The sequence below is a fragment of the Lampetra planeri genome, chromosome 20 (genome assembly GCF_965212315.1).
Source record: "Lampetra planeri chromosome 20, kcLamPlan1.2.h2, whole genome shotgun sequence".
Classification (NCBI taxonomy): Eukaryota; Metazoa; Chordata; class Hyperoartia; order Petromyzontiformes; family Petromyzontidae; genus Lampetra; species Lampetra planeri.
In genome coordinates this window covers 4,913,316-4,935,653 of record NC_136126.1, presented here as the reverse complement: position 1 = coordinate 4,935,653, position 22,338 = coordinate 4,913,316, and the positions used below count along the sequence as shown (strand labels likewise).

The 22,338-nt window shown below is 43.4% G+C and overlaps 1 protein-coding gene across 1 annotated transcript; it reads left to right on the top strand.

Moving 5' to 3' along the window:
- The first annotated feature begins 89 nt into the window (after positions 1-89).
- Positions 90-21,270, top strand: LOC144724319 (syntaxin-binding protein 1-like). Its single transcript, XM_078603334.1, has 19 exons — positions 90-167; positions 2,056-2,105; positions 2,306-2,387; positions 5,414-5,490; positions 6,309-6,387; positions 7,491-7,594; positions 8,077-8,225; positions 9,149-9,233; positions 9,769-9,899; positions 12,051-12,158; positions 12,363-12,423; positions 13,038-13,103; positions 13,450-13,530; positions 14,615-14,753; positions 14,947-15,056; positions 15,635-15,736; positions 18,190-18,275; positions 18,825-18,979; positions 19,283-21,270. The coding sequence occupies exons 1-19, from the start codon at positions 128-130 to the stop codon at positions 19,363-19,365; spliced, it is 1,788 nt and encodes a 595-aa protein (XP_078459460.1). The 5' UTR covers positions 90-127; the 3' UTR covers positions 19,366-21,270.
- The last annotated feature ends 1,068 nt before the right edge of the window (positions 21,271-22,338 follow it).

The window sequence follows — 22,338 nt, the reverse complement described above, 5'->3', positions numbered from 1 at the left end:
TTGGACCAATGGGCGCGCGCTGAGGAGGGGAGGCGTCGCCCATCCTCGCTGGGAAATGTAAACGGACGCACGCGCTTGCCCCCCCTCCCCGCAGCAGCCCCCCCCCCGCCCTAGGAGGCGAGACAAGATGGCGCCCACGTATGGACTCAAAGCGGTGGTCGGGGAAAGTAAGTGGCAGCTACGCGGCTCGCTCTTTCTCGCTCGCTCGCTCTCGTCACTTTACTCGCGCTTGGCCGTTGCTTCTCTCGCCACAAGTTGTATTTGTTTTATTTTAAGAGCGGACTTTCAGAGGTGTCCGCTCACTGCACCGTCCTCGGCACTCCTCCGCGCCGATGTAATATTGCTGTGCGTAGGGCACTAGGCCTCCGCGGAGCCTTAGGTGTTGCCTAGAAGCTCTACCGATGATGGGGGATCACACTCGGCGGGGGGGGGGGGGAGACAAGGAGGTCCCGCGGCGTCCCTGTTCGGGGTCGCACTGTGTGACCAGGTATTTCGTGACCGCGGGGAGTGGAATTCCCCCCCCCTCCCCACATGTTTTATACGTAATGTGTCGCTTATGTTGGCGCTGTTTTGTGGTGTCGTTTACTCTCGGCTGTTATGCTTGAGCGGTATTTTGACAGCAAATTATCAACACATTCATTAGGGCGTGTAGTATAATATTAGGGTAATGTCGTAGCGTGTGTTTAATCTTTGAGTCGGGGGGCCTTCCAGCCCATAGTACTTTATTGAGGGCGACATTGTCACGTAACATCAATATTAATTGATTGGGAATAATATTACTGTCTGAGTTGGCACAATGTGACTCGGATCTATCATGATAATGTGGAATTCCCACCCAGGGCTGTGAAAAGGGAGATGATGAGACTTTAATCAAAGTAGATGGAATAGAGAGTCCCAATACACATGCCATTCATGGCTTTACACACACATTTACCTAAATGACAAACTTTAAGTTGTGCAAGGCAGCTTGCGACACAGCCAAGAAGCGTATACTGTATGCTGTACAGGATATGAGCAGTTTGTTTTTTGGGTGGGCGTTTTTCATTGCGTTTATATATTTAAATCGGTGTAATCAATGTTTTAGTATCAGTACAGTATCTCTGTGTTTATAGCTAGTGGCGGAACGTCCACGTTTTTATGGCTGGGCTGAGTAACATTACAGATTAACCACTGTTGTGCTGTTGATTGACATTCCTTCACTTGAATGCACACATGCGTTCTAAACAGCACCGCAATTATATGTTTTACAAGCCTCTTGTCACGTTACATTTCATGCTCTAGGGAGTGCGGTGTTGTCGGCACATTCGTGAGTTGCTGTGTGTTCAACTCGTGACGCGCCCATATGGCATTGTTCTGGAGTTTACTTTAATTGGCTGGGTTCTACGTGTGTTTTGTCCCTTATTTAAAGAACATTTCCTCGCATGTTTTTTGTTGTTATTCTTTTTGCTTAAGCTGCTGCCGCTTGTGTGAACTATCTGAGGTTGCGACAGTTGAATTGTGAGACTGTACTTAATGTTGATACGTCAAATGTCAAAAGTGTCACGATTCTCACTTGAGTGCAGGGCGGTGTTCATTTCCGTTGGTCCAAAGTTCGTAATACAAATTCCACAATACGAAGGCGGGGTCCAGTCTTTTAGTTAAACATAGCAACCACCACTGTTCACATGGACTAAGTGCAATCTCACCACTTCACTGACCACGCAGGCATGTTGCTAAATTGGTATGCACACTTTTGTTGTTTACATAATATAAATGTGGCTTGTATAATATGTGCGTGCGTGTATATTAAAGCCAAACGTGAAATGACCAAACGCCACCAAATGATGTGAGTGTTAAAGACATGCTGATCAAAACATTGACTTTTCCTGGATTTATATTTGCTTAGCTCGTCGGTGGAAACTTATAATACCGTGTCTTGTGTCTGTCACCAATTTATAGCGTTGCCTGCATCGGGCCCGAAGTGGCTTGTGTCATGACAACGTTTTATGGTACATGGCAATATGCACATTCCTAGCGTTCAATCGTGACATGATTCAATGACCTATTCTTTAACAGAGATCATGAAAGAAGTTATCCAAAAGGTGAAAAAGAAGGGAGAATGGAAGGTGCGTTCAGTAAAGTAAAATCTAAATCATATCTACGGCCCCCACTTTTCACACTACTTACCTGTTTTGTTTTGCATGCATACGTATAAAGGCAATCTCCTTTGGAAGTAAATTTTACTGCTCTTCATTATCTTATAAAATCCTGTTGCAAGTCAGTGTTGTGGCTTAAGATTGTTCACGTAATTGTTGCATTGCTGCAGGTACTCGTGGTCGACCAGCTGAGTATGAGGATGCTCTCCTCCTGCTGCAAGATGACAGACATCATGACCGAGGGCATCACCAGTAAGTCCTGATCATGCACTCGGTGGAATGGCAAAGCATCAAGGTCATGGCACAGGGTGTGTCCCTGCTTAGCCTTGATCAACCTTGAGAATACAGACCGCATTGCTCATGCTACACACTTTTGGCACAGATGTAATGCAAATTGTGAATTTGAACAAAGGCCATTCAATCTTGAAAATATGGTACCAAAATCGTATCCTTGTATACATGTGAAGCGTCTAGTACTTATTTAATTGGAGCACGCAGAACGATGTTTGGAAACAAGCCCGTTGACTAACCTTAGTGGAATTGCATTCATCATGTGCAGAAGTGAGGAGTCCCATGGCAGTATTAAGATAATTTTCCATTATCTTTTTCATTACTGCCTAATGCATCTATCCCAGTTATACCATTTTCAGCCATGAATGCATTATTTATTTGTGACACTGTCTCCCAAAAGCAAGCCGTTTTGAGCTAATCTGCAGAATGTGTTGTTTAATTTATTTTCATGAGATAAATACATTTTAGGTTTGTCCTTGATCAAAGGTTTACTTTAAATGATCTTTGGCCATGCTTGAAAAAGGACAATGTTTTAGATTTCAAAAAGTATTTTGGCACTTACACTTAACACTGTTATGGCTTTCTTTAATGAATAAGGCAAGATTGTACATGCAGAATTGCATATTTAGTCATTGTACACCTGCACATAAATAGTTTTAGTTCCTGTAATCTTTTCGTGATTGAAAATGTGGTAAATGTGTCATGTCCTGTGTGCTTTTTTCCCATTGTAGTGGTTTTGTTTATGTGTTGGCACTTTTCTCTCTCGTACAGTAAGTAGTCTTTGGGCTATGAGATTGCAATCAGATGGCAAATTGGTTGGTGTCCATGAGGCAGCATACACGAAAACCTGTATCATTTGTCATACGTGACCCGCAGACAGATTTAGACATACAAGACTGTGTGCTTGACTTAAGGGTGGATTGTTGATCCGCTTTGCAGTGGCGTGCCGTAGAAAATGACACAGGATGTCAACTGAACCTGCTTTGCACGCATGTCCTACAGTGTATCCTCAGTTTATCATGTGATATGTTTAAAAAAAAACATGTTTATGATGGGCAGACGAGAATTTGTTAAAACTACCTCTGCCGAGGCCTCTTATCTCTTTCTTCATGGTTATACAAGTTGAATTTATAGTAACCGTGGTATTGTGGTGCAGCGCTCGCATGAATGTGCCTTTTTATATAAAGCAAGATGGATTTGTAAAGCACTTCAGCGGCGACTTTCATTGTATTCTTGCCAAAGCCTCCATCGCTTTCAGGGTTAGTGGTTGCATGGAGGCACAAATCATTATGTTTTTGCCACGATGAGCAGAATCGAATTAGAATACTCACGTTTAATTATTATTAGTGTCTCTTCAGAGAGGACTATCAGGGTTGCAGCAGTTTGAGCACTATGCAATTAATCCAGCCATGTTGAGTTTGATTCCCAGCCAAGGCTAAGTTCAGTGGCAAGTGTGATACCTGATCCTGTAGTGGACCCATCTCTTATCAAGTTGCACTGACATCAGATTTAAGTATGGTCAAATAAACCCCATGAGGAGCTCCGGATTATGCAGGTTTCCACAGAGCAGTGAATTGTCAATTGGCTGTAAATGCATATTTTATGTTTTCTTTTTTACAAATGTGGGCCACATTCTAATGGTCTTTAATCTGCCACAGTGTTAATTGTAAAAAAAAAATTTTACACTCTTACGTAGCAAAAATGAGCTGTATTGGAGTTTGTAGGAAGTTCTTGTTGGGTTTGATACATGCATTTAGTGGGAATGATGCTTTCCCAAATATATCGCTCAACATATTAAGAATGCATTTTTGCCTCTGGCATGGAACCTTTTAAGTAGGTGAAATATTGCTCCACATCCAACTTATTCAAATAACCCCTTAAGGTTTTTCTCAATTAGGGAAGGAAGTAAACATTCTTATGAACTGCAAGCATCAGCAAACGTTGGCTATGTTCTATTATGCACCGGATACTAATTCATGATACAGCACTTTGTAAATACAGTACAGGACAATACAACTATTTGAGTTCTGTTTTTTGAAATCTTAATAAGAAATATTTTGTAAAGTAATTGAAAACTTGAAGGGAGCTGTGTTGAAAAGTTAACATAAATATGCACAACCCATTCACTGCTTATAACCCCTATGATTCCCATGCCATGTGGATCATAAGGGGTTATTTCACCGTACTTCAACACGCTGGTCAGTAAGTGAATTGGGGAGCATATATATGGCAGCATGTAAGTACAACTATACAACAATGGATTTTGCTGGACAAGTCCTCTGCTGACCACAACAGCAGCAGCCTATAACACGTGTTTTTCATGGTTCTCGCCCAACCAAGCACTATCCAAGTCCAACGCTGCTTAGGTTACAAGATCTGATGAGATTAGACATTCCAGTTGATATGGTCACAGGCATAGGACAGCTTGTAAAAAACATCTTCCAGTCACTTTTAAAATCCTACCACGTTTGTGTTCACCAGTGATCGTGCCACCAACATGTGATCATTTGTTTGCGCCGTTGGGATTGCGGCTTCGGCATGGAGGCAACGTGGTCTGCTGTCGGGACCACACTTTGGGCGCACGTTCTGAGTCGTGGGGAGGCCCATAGCTGTGCAAGCAGTTTAGCCAACTATGAGTGTTGATTACGGTACTGTGTGTGTGCGCACGCACAGTCGTGGGGAGCGGTAGTGGAGCAGTTAGCGCTCTGCGCTACGAACCCGGCGACCCGAGTTTGATTCCCGCTCACGGCCAACACCAGTGATATCGACTATCGGAACCGTTTATGGGCCTCCTCTAGGTTGACTCGGCCTCATATGAGTACCTGGTGCGGTGTGTAAAAGCATTGTCACCGGGGAGCCAAAGCGGTCGGGCGTGGTGCTGGCCACCCCGCCCCCTCGTGTACCATGTCGGCCTTCATAGGTGCTCGCTTAACAGCACTTGCCCTGACAGTCTTAAGGCTATACAGGGGATCTTTGTCTTTGCACAGTCGTGGAGGACATTAACAAGCGGAGGGAGCCAATTCCGAGCCTCGAGGCCCTCTATCTCATCACCCCATCCGAGAAGGTAAGCTGGTGACGCCGGTGCTATTGTATTGCGTGTAAATAATGGGCGAGGTGGGGAGCTAGCGGCGTAGCTCGGCAGCTGCCAGTCTCAGCGGTGGCAATTGAACGTGTTTATTTTTACACTCGCCAGTTGTGCACGTGACCATTGAATTCGGCTTCGTCATGGGTGTTTTGTTTCATGGAATGGAGCACTTATTTACATGGGAACAAAGTTATTCTGAAGGCACAACTTTTTTTCTAATCAAGCCGTTGTTCCTTGCTGTCTTTTGATTTATTTTGCATATCCACATTTGTCCAATAGATGCAAACACAATGACGAAACAACGCATTTCATGTGGTTGTAAGGAGCCCGAGAAAAATATTAATAATGTCAGACAAAAATGTGAATTCGTGGTCAAAAAAGCTTTCTACTTCATTATTTAATCAGAAGTTAATGGAAAACATGGCTTCGGTTAATCGTCAGCAATTAGTTTTGTTTCTCATCCAGCTTGAAAGTCATATCACTGTTGCTACCTGTAACTGTTGGAATAAAAATACTGTATCTATCCTCAAATTTATTCCAGGATTCATGATTTCCTGTGGCTTTAGCAGCTTTCCGTATGTGCCTGAATTATAAAATATTCACATTCCATTGTGTAACATTCTATTTATTGTGTATGCAATGTTCATTCATTAGTTAAACTAAAATATTTTAATCATGTTTGTGTCCTGCGGTTTATCACCGAAGCTCTACTGTAAAATGTTTCCTTATTGTGTCCTGAGTGCCTCATCTGCAGTGTGACTTGCATTTTAACAAGGAAATGTTGTTTTGCATTTCAGTCTGTGCGCGCACTGATTAATGATTTCAAAGATGCATCCATCTTCAAGTACAAAGGCGCACATGTGTTTTTCACTGATTGTAAGTATTGTGAAAGAAAAAGTAGTCGTTAAGATCACGATTTGTTTTTTATCTATCTATTTAAATATAACCCCTATAGATTATTCGCTTATAATTATGATTGTATTCAACCGTAGGCATGTTTTTAATTACAATTTTACAGTATTTCAATATAATCTCCTTCACGAAGTTTAAACTATAATTATAATTCTTAAGTGGTTTCTAAACAAAACGTAGATTTTGATAATAACGTCTTACATATTTTAATTTTTTGAGATGACTTTAAAGGTGTCATATTTTTTTGTATATGAACCTTATGGCGGGACCCGGGGTCCCGAATAAACGGAAGTCAAAATCGTAATTAATTAATTTATTTTTGGCGACTCCATCCCACCGCGCACATAAACACCGCGACCCACCAGAAATCAATCCTCTCGTTCTTCACCAAGCACCCGTCGTTGACAAAATTGCCATAGTCAGTCATAAACAAAACTTTGAAACTTTGATTAGCGCATCGTGTAGAGAATAGACTGCCGCATCGCTCGCCTTCAACAGACATAAAATGACGTTTCAACGCGGTGTATGCGAGAGCCGGGGTCTTACGGGAACCCCGGGGTCCCGCCATAAGGTTCAAATGTAGTATCATTATTATGTGTATTGGACTTTTTTCTTTAAGTCAGTGGCTTCACATCAATCATGCGTCTTTGCAGTATATTCAGCAAAAGTGATCTTCGATTTAAAGCTTTCGTGACTGCAGGGATTCATATTATTGGTTCTTTCGGTAAAGTCACGTAGAAGGGAAATAATAAAAACTAAAATAAATCATCATCAGATGATTGCTTGTGTTGCAATCTAAACGTCGTGAGAATTTAATTGTTTCATATTTATTATTTTATTATTTCCCTTCTACCTGACTTTACCAAAAGTAAAGTTGTTACATTGGACATTCTGTGAAGTCTCTAAGGTCAACTGCATAACAATTAACTTCCCACCAATCTATAGAAGTACACCTGCAAAGGCAGTTTTGTTTCTAGGTTTGCATGGCCGAGTTACACGTGACCCCTAGGGGGTGAGGAATGTGAGTGGATGTGTTGAGAGCTGGAATCGCTGCGGCTTGCCTGCAGCTTGTCCGGAAGCACTGTTCAAAGAACTGGGCAAGTCCCGTGTTGCCAAAAACACCAAGGCCCTGCAGGAGATCAACATCGCCTTCCTGCCCTACGAATCGCAGGTATGAGGTTGGAATTTTATGGGTTTGTGGTGGAGAGAGGGATTTGTATGAGGTGAAGATATCGAATAATTGTTATCACGGTTTAAATCCAGGATAAATGCCTTGCTCCTTTTATTATTATTATTATTAAACTGGGTTTTTATTCATGCCTCTATCAATTTTTCTTTATCTGAATTTACGCAGGCCATCATCGTGTTTTAATCTTTGTTTAATGAACAGTGGCTGAAGATAAACATTTTAATACCACCCTCACCAATGTGTTACCAAGATGCTCTGCTGTTAAATTGTATTGAAAGCTTTTTTTTATTGTATGATAAAGTATTACAATTATGTCATTAGCTGCCTTTAACACGTGATTGTCGGTGCTGATTAGCAGCTTATGATGCTTAATTTAAGCGCACGCACCGTCGTCCCTTGGCAGCGCTTGCAGTGGATGGTGGCGATGGGAGCACCAGGTTACACTGCACGTCTTGTGCTTTCAGGTGTTCTCTCTGGACGCTCCGGAAGCTTTCCAGAGCTTCTTCAGCCCGCAGAAGGCATCCGTGCGAAACCATATGATGGAGCGGCTCGCCGAGCAGATCGCCACACTGTGCGCCACGCTGCAAGAGTACCCTGCTGTTCGCTACCGCGGGTACAGCATGCACCATTAGCACCAGGCGCTTTATATATATACGTTGTGTACAACATCAGCACTATCTGTTAAGCCCATTGCTGAACAGACCTTTACATGTCAGTTTGTATTTTTTTTTATAATTTATTCCCGATTGTGCTCAAGGTCATGCCATGTGATGAACACTCTATTCTGAGCTCTGGCAGAGTAGTGCAACCCTTCATATACGAGAGGGCATTACGTTCCCTACGACTGGGGCGCCCCGTTGGCGAGATGTTAACAACCTCGCCTGGTATACAGGCGGTTGTGGGTTCAATCCCAACCCTTGACGCTTGCTGTATATTTGGCGTTTGCTCATCTCCATCTCCCCCTATTCACGTGGATTTTTCTTCGTGTACTCCGGTTTTTCCCTCTGCATTTTAGGAACATGCTGATATACATTTGGCTGATATACATTCCCACATGATCAGCCACTTTATTGAGCTATTATATGTGGCCAGGTCGCTACTGAAAAAGAGCTATATAGATCGGTGGACCTTACCTGGTAAAATTTAAATAGTAAATAGAATGTACTGTTCATCATGTAATATTAATACCAATATTTTTTATTCTCAGGGCTTTAATTTTGCCTAATTAGGTGTAGAACCAAATTGGGGACCGTGCTGTTTCCATCGGCTCTCTGTGCTTGTGAACAGTTTAATCACAGGCTTCATTCGAACCCCCAGGATCTAAGCGGTGCCCACTCAGTGCTCTGACCTCTGGGACACATGGCCACCTCATGCACTGCCTGTATTATTGTGCGGCAAAAATAACTACTAAGTTTCCGTGTCTCAGTTTTCAATATTTTTGTTGTAATTTCATGACCAACCTGGCATGCAGAGTCCATCAGCAGTGAATAGACAAAGGTTTGTAATATTCTTTTTTGTATTTATTTTTTTTACCAGAGATTATGCCAACAACACCTACCTTGCCCAGCTGGTTCAGGATAAATTGGATGCTTACAAGGCTGACAACCCTACCATGGGAGACGTGAGTGCCTGCTTGTACTGAACAGAACATTTGGATACTTTAAATTAAATTGTGCCTGACTTGCATAATGTAGGTGCCAGCATGAAATGCAATTATTGGTAAGATTAAGTATTCAGGTTTCATGCGTTCTGTCATAGAGACCGAAAAAGGTTTTTTCACTTATTTTATTATATTTCACTACTCTCTTCAATTTGAATTTGAAGTCCCGGAGCACAGATTTGGGAGCATAGAAGCACAGTACAGTAATGGGTTTTCCTGCACTGGCCCGTTGCTGCCCACTGCGTAGCGCAGCCCCACAGCCACCTATGACAACTTGGCATGCACGGTGTTCACCCATCCAAATAATATCCAGGCTCAGCTCTGCTTAGCTGCCAAGTGTTGATGAGTTTTGGCGCATTCCAGGTGATTAAGACGTAAGCTCGGTGCTTGTGTCGCGAGGATGAGAATTGATTTGTACACAATGAACCAATCTATCATGGCATGCCTACTTGTTGTATGTATTTTAATTTTAATTTGTGCACTTGATTGGGCTCAGGGTCCCGACAAGGGTCGATCGCAGCTCCTGATCATCGACCGTGGATTTGACCCCACCTCACCCGTGCTGCATGAACTCACCTTCCAGGCCATGGCCTATGACCTCCTGCCCATTGAGAACGATGTCTACAAGTGAGCTGACTTTTCCCCTTTTGCACTCTCCCTGTACATGCACGTGTACATACACAGTTGCTGCACTATTGTCAATCCCCTGCTGGATTATTTTATTAATGCATTGGCCACTGACGTACCATTTGTTCTGGCTTATGCAATGATCATAACATTAAAGTGCTGTTTCGTCCAAACTCTTCAAACATTTGTCTGTTTTGTTTTAACCATACTTCACCGTGCTGTTCAGTGTGGGTTGGTGAAGGTAGGGAGCATAGGCGTGGGAGCATAGTACACTACAGAAATTGATTTTGCTGCACTGATCTCTGCTGCCCACAGTTTAGCTTCCCAGCAACCGATAGCACCTCTTTTTAAATCCTTTATATTAAGTTCGCATGCTTGCTTGCGTGCTTGCTTGCGTGCTTGCTTGCGTGCTTGCTTGCTTACGACCGTGCAAATCTTTCGGTCGTTTTTTAACCCACTTCCCGTGATCCAATCGAGCTGACATTTTCCACACAGACTCGTTGTGACAGACAATTAATGTTCGTGAAAAAAAATTCCCAAAATTTTACACTTTTTAGGCAAAAAAAATTATTTTACATATATTCAAATAGAACTCATTCTTGGCTTTGGCTGAACGTCACAGTATAAGAGCCCAGAGCGTAACCCCTCCACAGGCCGTGGCGGAGTAGCGCAGTTGGTAGCGCCCTCGCTTCCCATGCCAAAGGTCGCGGGATCGATCCCCGCGTCCTCCACAGGCGACACAGACTCGTTGTGTGTGACAATTAATTTTTGTGAAAATTTTTTTCCAAAATGTTACACTGTTTAGGGAAAACAAATTAAATATTTAATTACCAATTGCTTAATACTGGCAGACAATCATCTGACCCATAGATTGCAGCCATCTCAAGCCAGAGGACGAGAGGACTCTAGCTGCCACGCATATAAAGGATTTAGAGTGAAAAACTTTGTTTTTACGGGTTTACTTGTTATACGTGGTGGTCACCCATGAAAGCATTAACCAGGCCCCTAAACTTGCTTAGCTTTCCAGATCAAACAAGATCTGGAATATCCTGGGTAATATACGTATTTTGAAATGTACTTCACTTTTTTTCTCCAAAGGATATTCTTGTGCTGTTGGCATCATATCATCGAATACATTTAAATTCGGATCTCTTGCAGGTCCCTGCGAAGGTTATACCATGGAACAATTTCTGAAGTCGCTTATAAAAGCTGCTCTATTCACATTCGTGCATTCAAAAGAGTTTTCCGTTGCACGTCACTGCATTGGAAATGTTTCATTCTCATAGCTGGAATAAAAAAAAATTGAGCAGTCATTGACTGGGTTAAGGCCCCAATCACTTGACTACGCGTGAGAACCCAGTTTAATCATTGGGTTGGCGACCTGGATTCAAACACTGGGACTCGGGGTTAGCTCACTGTTCTGATATTCTGTTATCCTCATGAACCACCCTGTCCAATTCTACTCTGCCCTGTGCTGGATTTTTTGTCCTTAAATGTATTTAAAGGTGTTCATGTTGATAAGAGTGGTACTACTTTTTTCAGCTGCCCTTTGCCGTTTTTATGTTAGCGCTGCACCTTAACCAGGTGTAATAATACCTTAACAGTGAAGGGGGTGTGTTTTGTCCTTCACGGTCTGTTAAACTTCTTGCGAGAGCTTACAGTGCTGTTTCAAATGTCAATAATCCACTTGGACACCAGCTTGCCGAGCAAGCTGTGAGCATGCAAAGGCAAGTGTCAGTCCTACCATTCAGACTTTTTTTGCACTGAAAACCTTGCGTAGTGTTACTTTAAAATGAAACTAGGGGCTATGCAATCACATTTCATGCATGTGGGGAGCGCTGACGATGCTACTTAGAATTTATATCGTGCCCTTTCCACTAGTCGCGAATATGACTTGTGCCAATTACCTTTTGGCTTGCAAGGAAGCAAGCTTGGGGGATATAGAGGTGTCAAGCCCCGGTGTGCTTTGAAGGTGGAGATCAGCTCGCTAAGTTTTGCTTAATGCATTATTTTTTTGTATCGTCCGTGATTGGCTTTCATGGGATTTTCCATGCTGGTCACGAGCGAGTTATAAAGCGGGTTTCGTTCAAAGCAGCGTGTCAAGGTTAATTGCTATAAATATATAGCCACCGAGCCTTTGTCTTATCGCAGATACGACACGAGTGGGATGGGTGAGAATCACATGAAGGAGGTTTTGTTGGATGAAGATGACGATCTCTGGATGCAGCTCCGCCACAAGCACATAGCCGACGTTTCGCAGTGAGTGAAATATAAATATAACTTTTAAAATGCACGTGGGTTGTGTTTGTCATCTTCCGCAATGCAGCTTAATGGGGGTAACGGCTTATCGCCATAACTGGCAGCTGCTTGGGTTTCCCCCTGGGAAGCAGGCTTTGGTTCGAGCGCGTTGCCAGAGCGTGGCGGTGAGATGTGCATCATGCGAACGAATGTCCCCCCACACAGGGACGTGACCAAGTCGCTGAAGGAATTCTCTTCGAGCAAGAGGATGGCCACAGGAGAAAAGGTGTGCATTGCTGACTGCCTATTCACACGTGCACACCACTGAGCTGAACTCACAGGCAATCAACTGTTTAAGTGTAAAGGTGCAGCTCTGCAATATCTTGCTTTTGCTGCTGCTAGTGGAAAGATCTTAACCAGAGGGTATTTTGGTGAGGTGGTAGTACCCACACTTTACCTCACCATAGCTGACCTGCCAGTTGATCTGTTAACTGGTGTTTATCCATTTATACTGGTCGTTGGACAGACTTTCCCATTATTTCATCTGCTGTTCTTGTGGACAATGACACCACAGCAGCATCCCACCTGTCAAATGATAACATGCATAAAAACGTGTACAGGCTCTGCTGCTTAAGAAGATGTATTCTCAGTATCTAGAATGAGTTGTGGATTTATTTAAGATGGGCACTGTTGTTCACAAATACATGGTCGTATTTTTGTTTCGCTCGTTCGTGAGTAGGTGTTTTATATACCATGGCTCGATGTTGTATGGGAAAGGGAAATTAAAAGTGAGTTCCTAAAATGGGAACTGATGTTTTGTTTCTGTTCCTCAATATTATTTTATTCTTGGATACTTTTTTTTCTTGCGGTTTAAACTTTTTATGGCGGTTTTGTTTGCAGATGAACATGCGTGACGTGTCGCAGATGCTGAAGAAGATGCCTCAATACCAGAAAGAGCTGAGCAAAGTACGTGTAATTGTTCAACCCACATGTATAGCACTAGAGATAACAGTTAATTAAATAAACTTCTGTTCATGAGTTTTTTCTGAATTTTTTAGCCCCTTTTGATCTAAAAAGTGCTAAATATTGTACTCATAACCCTGTGCAGTAGGATCACTTGTCAGTGTCTCCTTAATGGTACCGTACTTGTGGTTACCCGAGCTATGCGAGTGCAATGAAGTCTGTGCCTGGAAGCACCACGCTGGCTGCACGTCGTTTGTGATACGCCCATTGTCATCGTTATTAACTTCTGCAAAGGGGGGACGGGAGGAAAGGCGACGCATCAGGATTTGTTGTTTTTTTGTCGTTCCAGTATTCCACTCACCTGCATCTCGCCGAGGATTGCATGAAGCATTACCAGGGCACTGTAAACAAGCTGTGCCGTGTGGAGCAGGTGACGCAGTCTTAACTCGTGTCTTTTTTTTTAAACCATCGGCTACATTTTCCGTCTTTCTCGATTGCTTCATCCATTGTGCATTCGCCGCTCAATGTTTGATCACCGTGAAACCAATGGTGTCAATTAGGATCTGTCATCAAGTCTTGTTGAAGTCCTGAACATTGCCTAGTGTGTATTACATGAGCTTGTCAGGATATATTCACCTGTTCGAAAATACGTTCATCAATTCACAGTGTGTTTAATCATCTCCATGCTATATATGTACGAGGATTTTTATTGGTTTATTATTTTACAGGAATCCATTATATGTTTGTAGACATTTGTAGTTGAAGTATGACATGTAGAAACGATAATACTCTGCAGTGTGTTATTTGCTATATCAATGTTTGTGTCTAACACCCCTTGGCTGCGTACAACAGGCCTTAATTAATCTTTATCCGACAGCAGTAGAATTCCGAAGGCAAAACCAATTTGGTTAGTACGCTTTCATATTTATGACATTACTTGGAAATATATATTTTGTCATTGCCCTCAGTGTTATCTCGATTGTGCGGTAGGCTTTCACGTCACTAGACAATCTTTTCGGATGCCGTGCAGAGCAGTGCAACCGTTCCATGTTAGAGAACGGTTCAAGGAAGCCGATTTCAGAGCTACCTGTGAGATGCCTTAAACTGAACTCTGGTCCACCTCTGGCCCACAGAGTAAGGGGGGCAGCACTTTGCCAACAACATTAATGTTCGTCACACAACAGACAAACTGTTATTTTTAATCGTCACAGCTGGATTTTAGCCAAATAAAATTTTATGTTTCGTGTTTTTTTACATTTGATGACAGGGTGAGGCCATCAACTTCCTGCAATTGAGCACCTGGCTTAGTCACAGGAAACAGTCTGGATTCGAACCCAGGATCTCAGCGTTGCTAACCCAGCTTTCTCACCTCTGAACCACTCTGCCACCTCTGCCATTACTTTTTTATTAAAGTTCACAAAACCTTCCACTTTTAATCATCATGGTTGACCGTTGCGCTCTGTGACAGCCTCCTGTGTTGCTTCCGCACTGAGTTTTGTGGATGCCATGTGCAGGACCTGGCTAACGGCACGGACGCTGAGGGCGAGAAGATCAAGGATCCCATGAGGGCCATTGTGCCCATCCTGCTGGACACCACCGTCAGCACCTACGACAAGATCCGCATCATCCTACTCTACATCTTCCTCAAGAACGGTGATGTCCACTGCTGCTTTTTTGCTGTTCCCACCCTACCCCCTCTCCCAAATAAAATTAACTGCCACCAGCATAAAATGAACAAGGTGTCTGTGGAACCACGTGTAACACCTTAGTGTAAGTGTCCTGCCAACATTTTTAAAGTTCAATTTCCATGTTGATGGTTGATGCTTGCTGGCCGACCGCGCTGCAGGAATCACGGAGGAGAATCTCAACAAGCTGATCCAACACGCGCAGATTCCTCCCGAAGAGAGCGAGATAATCCACAACATGGCCCACCTGGGCGTGTCGATTGTCACAGACGTAAGTCGCATAACCGTGTTCAATAATACATCGGTTGTTTTGTGTGCGTATGTTGAACTTCTTTCGCACCGTACGTAGCCAACCGTGCTCATCGGAGGTGCGGGGGAAGGACAACAAATTAAGTTTGTTGGGGTGACCCTGTTAAAAGTAGGGGTGCATGGATTAATATTGATTCTGAAACTATCCATATGTGCTTCGAATCACATTTGTCAAAAGAGGCGTCGTCGGTTTATGTGGTAGACGCATTACAAAAAATGGCGCACAAAGTGAGACCGCACGAGACTGCTCCCTACCGAGTAGTGCACGCAGTACACACACAGTGGTGTCCCACGTTTGGCCGTATACAAGCGAAATGTGGATAGAAATAGGTTAGCCACATGCACGCAGAAACCAAACCCTTATAAAGCGAGGGAAAAACCTGTATTGTAATTTACATTTGTGAGTTTCAAGTAGTTTTTTTAACACGATACTATTTTCTAAAATACCTCGTGCCTTTTTGGTTGTAGTTATTTTTCTATCCCGTGCTGCACAAGTTTGAAAATTTACGTTTCTCGTGCCACATCCGCTTGGGTTGACAGACCACGCTGCGTCGCAAGAGCAGGCCGGACCGCAAGGAGCGCATAAATGAGCAGACCTATCAGATGTCGCGCTACACTCCCGTCGTCAAAGACATCATGGAGGTACGTACTGCACTGCAGTATTTGGAATTTTGTATAGATGTGTAACGATGCATCAATTGATCAAATCCATTATGCTCTTGCTACCTACATAGATTCGCGCGTGTGTGTGTGGCAATTATCTATTTATGCAAAAGATATACGAAGGGAGGGGGGGATGAATAATGAAACAAGACTGGAAAAGTGAGGTAACAAAGAATTGGTTCTTGAATCAAATCATGCATCCGTAGCCTGATAGTTCGTCGTAATCATGGTACTATAGACAGTGCAGGAGAACACGGATATAGCAACGGGCTGGAAGTTGTCCATTTACTTCTGAAGAGTCTGAGACTGGTTACGCACTTGTTTATTCTTCAACCCACAGCCACACTCGTTCCGAAAACCAACCCCGAACACGCGTCTAGCAGCCCCTTTTAAACCCTCCATCTCCGCCGTCGTTCCCAATACACATCTCCGTCTCGCACGCCGGGTCCGTGTGACGTCAGTGCCCTTTAACCCTTGACCCCCGTCTAGTACATTCCCGTGCGTGTGATTGGTGCGTGCGATGCTGAGTGCGGAGATTTCATGTCTGCGTGGTGCGAGTGTGTGAGGATGGCTCGCAGATTCCTTACACTGCTATAATGAGCCAAGAATGTCTGTGTGTCCCGCACGTGACGTCACTCCACGTCGACCAGCCCCCCTCATTAATAATCATGAGCAGGTGACGTCACTCCACATCGAACAGCCCCCCACATTCATCATTATTAGTGGGTGACGTCACTCCACACGGGAGGGTGAGGCGCCTCCTCCCCCCTCCTCAACGTTAACTTAAAACCCTCACGACAAAGGCAGAACCCTCGCGTCACACGATCTCCGTAATGCTATTGAGACACAAGTCAAAAGGACGTCCTGATGAACAAGGGATTATAACCTTAAAATGAAATAGGTCTGTGTCACCGCACCCTTACAAATTGCACACGAATTGATGCAATGACTATCACGTCGCGGTCTGCTTTTCGCTTGCAAGTTTCAGATTTACTGCAATACACCCATCTTTGGACGGGAAAAAGGGCTAGTTGTTTATAGTGTGGCAGGCAGTTGGCTGTCTGAAGGTTTTTTGAGGTACGTACAATCAAGATACTATCCTCCACCTAAGAAATGCACCACCTTGATATTCTCTTGCACTGACTGAAGCCTCGGTGGTAAGCGAAAAGTCTGGGCTGCACGTGGGTACGGTTATTAACAGTCACGACATGTGACAGGAGACATAAGGGTCGGTCAGATGATGAAGACTTATTATTGAAACCCTCTGCTGCTCATTTACAAAACCTGAAGCAGCCGGGTTATCATTAGCTCTCCAAGTAGATGTTTTCGTGTTCAAAGGAAAGCATTCGCATACCTCATTCCTCCTTTCCTTTATCATCAGCCGCCCACATTTGACCTCTCCTACCATTTTCGCTGGGTTTTTTTTTTACCCACATCTCCCACGGCCAATTTTAATTGTTTTCTTGTAACCCTCATAGCATGAGCTACTTTTTTTACTTGAATTATTTTTTTTTGCTCATTGTATACAATTGTCATGCTTATTCTGACTTAATGGTGTATTTCCAAAGTTGAACCTATGCCTACTATAATCACCCAGGAATGTCCTTAATGCTCGTGACGTCACTCCACATCGACCAGCCCCCCTCATTAATATTCATGATCAGGTGACGTCCTCCAAATGAACATCCCCCACCCCTCATTAATAATAATGAACGGGTGACATTACTCAACATCGAACAGCCCCCCTCATTAATAATCATGAGCAGGTTACATCCTCCACATGGACCCCCCCCCCCCCTCATTAATAATCATGAGCAGGTGACGTCACTCCACATCGACCAGCCCCCCCTCATTAATAATCATTATAAGGTGACGTCCTCCAAATGGACACCCCCCCCCCCCCATTCCTAATAATTAGCGGCTGACGTCACTCCACATGGGGGGCCGAGGCGCCTCCTTCCCCCTTCTCGGCGTCAACTGACAACCCTCACTGCAAAGGCAGAACCCTGACGTCACGCGATTTCCGTCACGCTGTTGAGACTTCAAAGTAAAAAGGACGTCATGATGAACAAGGGATTATAACCTATAAATGAAATCCGTCTGTGTCACAGCGTCCTTACAAATTGCACGCTAATTGATGCAATGAATATCACGTCGCGGTCTGCTTTTCACTTGCAAGTTTCAGATTTACTGCAATACACCCATCCTTGGATGGGGAAAAAGGCTAGTTGGTTAATATTACACTTGTTTTTATGCAAAAAAGCTTGTTTTTGCAATTCCACTGTGACCATTGCCTTGCATTACCTAAGCCACCTGCACACCAGAAAAATGAATATCCAGTGCCATTTGACTCTTCGCCAGCCAAACACGAGTAACTTTTGTGCGGCGAGTTTTAACCCTTCCCCTTCGTGGTGTGTGTGTTTCGGGGCCAGGATGCTGTCGATGACAAACTGGATGCCAAGCATTGGCCGTACATCTCTGCCCGTTCATCGGCAACCTTTGGCACCACCGCCGTTAGGTGCGGCGCTTCGTCATCTTGCTGTCTTCCTGTTTCGCTCGAACCTTTGCACCCAGCCATCCAGTAACACATAAAGTGGCCAGTGACATTGCATGTTGCATGTGGTCATCTCGGATTTGATTGGTTTCATTTGGTTTGTGGAGATCAAGAGGATAAAGCCCTGCCGTATAGAAAACATACACGGCAGAGAAAAAAAGGTCCTAATTCCGATGTCTGGTAAAAATATCCCAAGGTCTCCGTTACTAATTTGAAAGATAAACAACAAAGTCGGTATATTTCAGCCACATTAAAAGCTGTAAACCTACCCCTTAGTTTAATGTGCATGAGATATTATAGTAATGCTTAGAACTACAATTTTGCGTTCAATAAGCACACAATGGAGGTGCCTCAGACCTATCTTATTATTAGGTTTGTCTTATTCGTGCGAACCCCTTGTGATGTTCACCCATTGAGTTCTCTGAGGGTCCGGGTTGGCAAGAGGTTACGTCTTCCGCGTCGTTTTTTGACGTGCGCAATGCTCGTGCGCGCGCCCTCTTTTCAATCGAGCAGCGCCCGCTACGGCCACTGGCACAAGAACAAGAGTCCTGGCGAGTACCGAACTGGCCCTCGCCTCATCGTCTTCATCATCGGTGGCGTCTCCTTCTCCGAGATGCGATGTGCCTACGAGGTCACCCAAGCCAATGGCAAGTGGGAGGTGCTCATTGGTACGTTACGTATGCTCTCCCCCCACCCCCACCTCACTCATACATTCATGCCCTATTTGCCTATGATTCTGTTGTGTGTGTAAGAGTTTGTAAAGCTCTTCGGGCAAGGCTGGAGCCTCCCGTGGAGAATATAATTTGGGATATTCTGTCAATAAAACGCACTTGTATGTAAGCCCTGTAGCGGGGCAACCGCTTTGGCCTTTAACTTATGATTGCTTTATTTTTGATATTTTAGGTAAAGCAAAATTAGTATTCAATGTTAGGTTCGTATGTGCTCGTTGTGTGGTGTTCTTGCGTTTGCAGGGTCCACGCACATCCTCACTCCGAAGAAGCTCCTCGATGACCTGAAGAAACTGAACAAACCGGACGAGGAAAACGGAAGCTAGGTTGGAAATTGAAAGTCTTACCTGGCGACGGGTAAAAAAAACTAAAAGAAACAAGCAACTGCTACAAGACTGGAGTGCAGATAATTGGTATGAATGAAAGATAAGCATAAATAAATCGCTAACCACTTCAATGTGCGTAAATCTCCGTATCGTCAGGTGGCTGCGTTGCCAGTAAAGTATGAATGTTTGAGGCTTAAAACTGCAGTACAAGCCCAGTAACCGTGCCATCATCGTGCTTGGTGTACCCCACACACACACACATATGCATTGACTGTTTATTCTTGTATACTGTTTATTGCCTTCTAGAACACATGTTGTGCACAGTGTGCTTGCTCGTGGTGTAAGTACAACCTGTTAGACCATGACAACGCAAGATGCCTCACTATTGTGTGTATTTGTAGACACGTGTGAGCCACGCAGTTATTTTTTCAAAAGTTAGTGCTGCTGACTAAGTGGCACGTAGTTGCGAGATGAAGTACCGGCTATCCGGTGAGTAAACGAGAGTGTGTGTGTGTTAATGGGGCTTTCTTATTGCATGAACATGTCGCAAATGGCTTGGCCTTTCATTTTTACGTTCACAAGTGTCTCGCATTAATTGCATTTTGATTTGTATAAAAACGGCACAATTTTGCCTTCAGGAAACCGACGAAATAAACCTTAAGCTAGTATTATCGAGGTGCAAACAATGTATGCACAAAGAGCACAACAGTGCATTATTCACAGTGACGATTACAAGCAATCCTCAAAGCGGTGGTCAGATAATGAAAATTCGCGTGACAGCCTTGCGTGATGAAGGCCTCACTTTTAAAACTCCAGGCCTGTTTCTCCTGGTCATTTTTGCCGCACAGCTATCCATAGAACCAGGCTCTTAAACAGGACCACGAAGCTGCCATTGCAGTGTTTACTGAACGGAACAATTAGTCCCCTTTCAGCAGTTGCTGGCTTGGCGGCACAGCACAGCACGCAGTAACCGTGTTCAGCGTTGCTTTGTTAATGCGGCTTTCTTCCAGCAGTCGGGAGTTGACGCCATTTCAAGAGTGGGAATATTTTGAGCGAGGGGCATCATGACGTGGGCTGGCACGGGCGATTGGATTCGCTGACCGGAGTATGGTCTACGGCTGTACAAAAGAGCTGCAGTCAAGTCCTTGACTCAAATAACAGGGAGACATTCAGACTGTTTGGACCAAAGGGAATTGCTTTTATGGGAAATAATAGGAAATTAGATTCCAACTTTGTGAGAATACTCCACCATTAATTGACATCAAATTCCAAGACTTAAAATGTCAAACTATTTAAATATTGTTATTACTGTATTGCTTTATCAAGTTAGATTTTATTTTACTTGCTACTTTATACCTTTTGCTGATCATAATTTATTTAGGTAAACATGGTTTCTTTGATTTTTGCATACAATATATATGGAGGCATAACCATACTTACGACCTTTGCTATCCAGGTAGGCAGTATATACAAGCCAAAGGTTAAAGCACAAGAGGCCGTTATGCTTTGAAATACTATGCTTTTTTTTCTCTCCACTCATGTACTATAGGTGAGCAGGCATAAATCCAGCTGCATTACTTGAAGAGTAAGTTTTCGCTGAACACCACACATGTGACTTAGTGTTGCCTTTTTGAAATCTTTACTTTTCATGTCTTTTGACAGGCATGCATTTGTGGCTTCAGATTTATGTTATATCTGTTTGCTTTGTGAATATGTGCTTTGAAAGGAGCTACTTTGATGTTCATGTGGTGTACCATGGGCAGTCTGATCGGTGCGTGGTTTTTGGGTGTAATGTTTTTGTGCTTGTATATGGATGCGGTGTCGTCATGTATCGGCTTGATTTCTGTGCAATGGTGCAATAGATGTTTCTAAAGAAATTAAATACATATTCTGGCTTCACCACCACTTAAGTGTGAGCTGTTATTCTTTAACCTAATCATGCTCATGCCATGTCTTTCAAAGAGATTACGTCTGTGCCACCCTGGAATTTGACCATCGCATCTCAGCGGTTGAGCAGGGTTGGGCCTGTCTGGCATAACACTCGTCAATCCCCCCCACCCCCCCTTATGATTTGATTCTGCTAAGTTCTGGGCCGCCAATTTGGTTAACATTTGTACTGCACTTGTTTATACGATATTCTTTTCTCCTTGTATCCATTGTGTATATAGTTTGTGTCATTTCTTTACTCATCCCTTCTGCCTATTAGGCTAAAGGAAACATTTGTATACATTTAAATTGATTGTTCTTGATTTAAAGCTTTCGTGACTACAGGGATTCATATTCTTGGTTATTTCGGTAAAGTCACGTAGAAGGGAAAATAATAAAAATAAAACACAAGCAATCATCATCAGGTGTGAAAACGTCGTGAGAATTTTTATTATTTTATTGCGTTCCCTTCTACGTGACTTTACCGAAAGAACCAATAATGATTGTTCTTGGTTAGGTGTACGAGTCCTAAGTGTAAGAAACTTAGATTGCCAAACATTCAGCCAAGTATAATTACCGCTCAAGACTGGGGCTTTGTAATTGTCAGAAACGTACACAGGCACTGTGAAGAAGGAAGCTTAACCTTAGAGTCGTGTTCTTTGGGTCTTTCTGTAAAGTGACTATACCGAAAGACTCAGATTATGAATTCCTGCAATCACGAAAGCTTTAAGTCAAGACAGAGTCGTGGTTCCAACTGTTGTGGGCTCAGACCACTCATGAATCAGGATGGTCATGAGTTGGGAGGAATTGAGTTGTTCATTGCCAATGACATGGAACGAACCTTGGATCATGAATTATTAACATACTATTACAAAATTAAGACTATGCAAAGTGCTCCAAAATGTTAATTCAAAGCCGTGAAAAAACTTAATTGACATCTAAATATGTGCAATGGGCAATAAAATACATGGTGTTACGTGAAGAAAATAATCGCAGCACCTGGAATAGTCCCACAGGTTGGGAACCACTTATAGGATTCAATTGATG

What these genes read in the sequence shown, in the direction of transcription:
- LOC144724319 (XM_078603334.1), top strand. Translation starts at nt 128, where the DNA reads ATGGCGCCCACGTATGGACTCAAAGCGGTGGTCGGGGAAA. An exon ending in GGATGGCCACAGGAGAAAAG is followed by an intron (nt 12,424 to 13,037) that starts GTGTGCATTGCT and finishes TTTTGTTTGCAG; the next exon opens with ATGAACATGCGTGACGTGTC. An exon ending in TTTGGCACCACCGCCGTTAG is followed by an intron (nt 18,276 to 18,824) that starts GTGCGGCGCTTC and finishes TCAATCGAGCAG; the next exon opens with CGCCCGCTACGGCCACTGGC.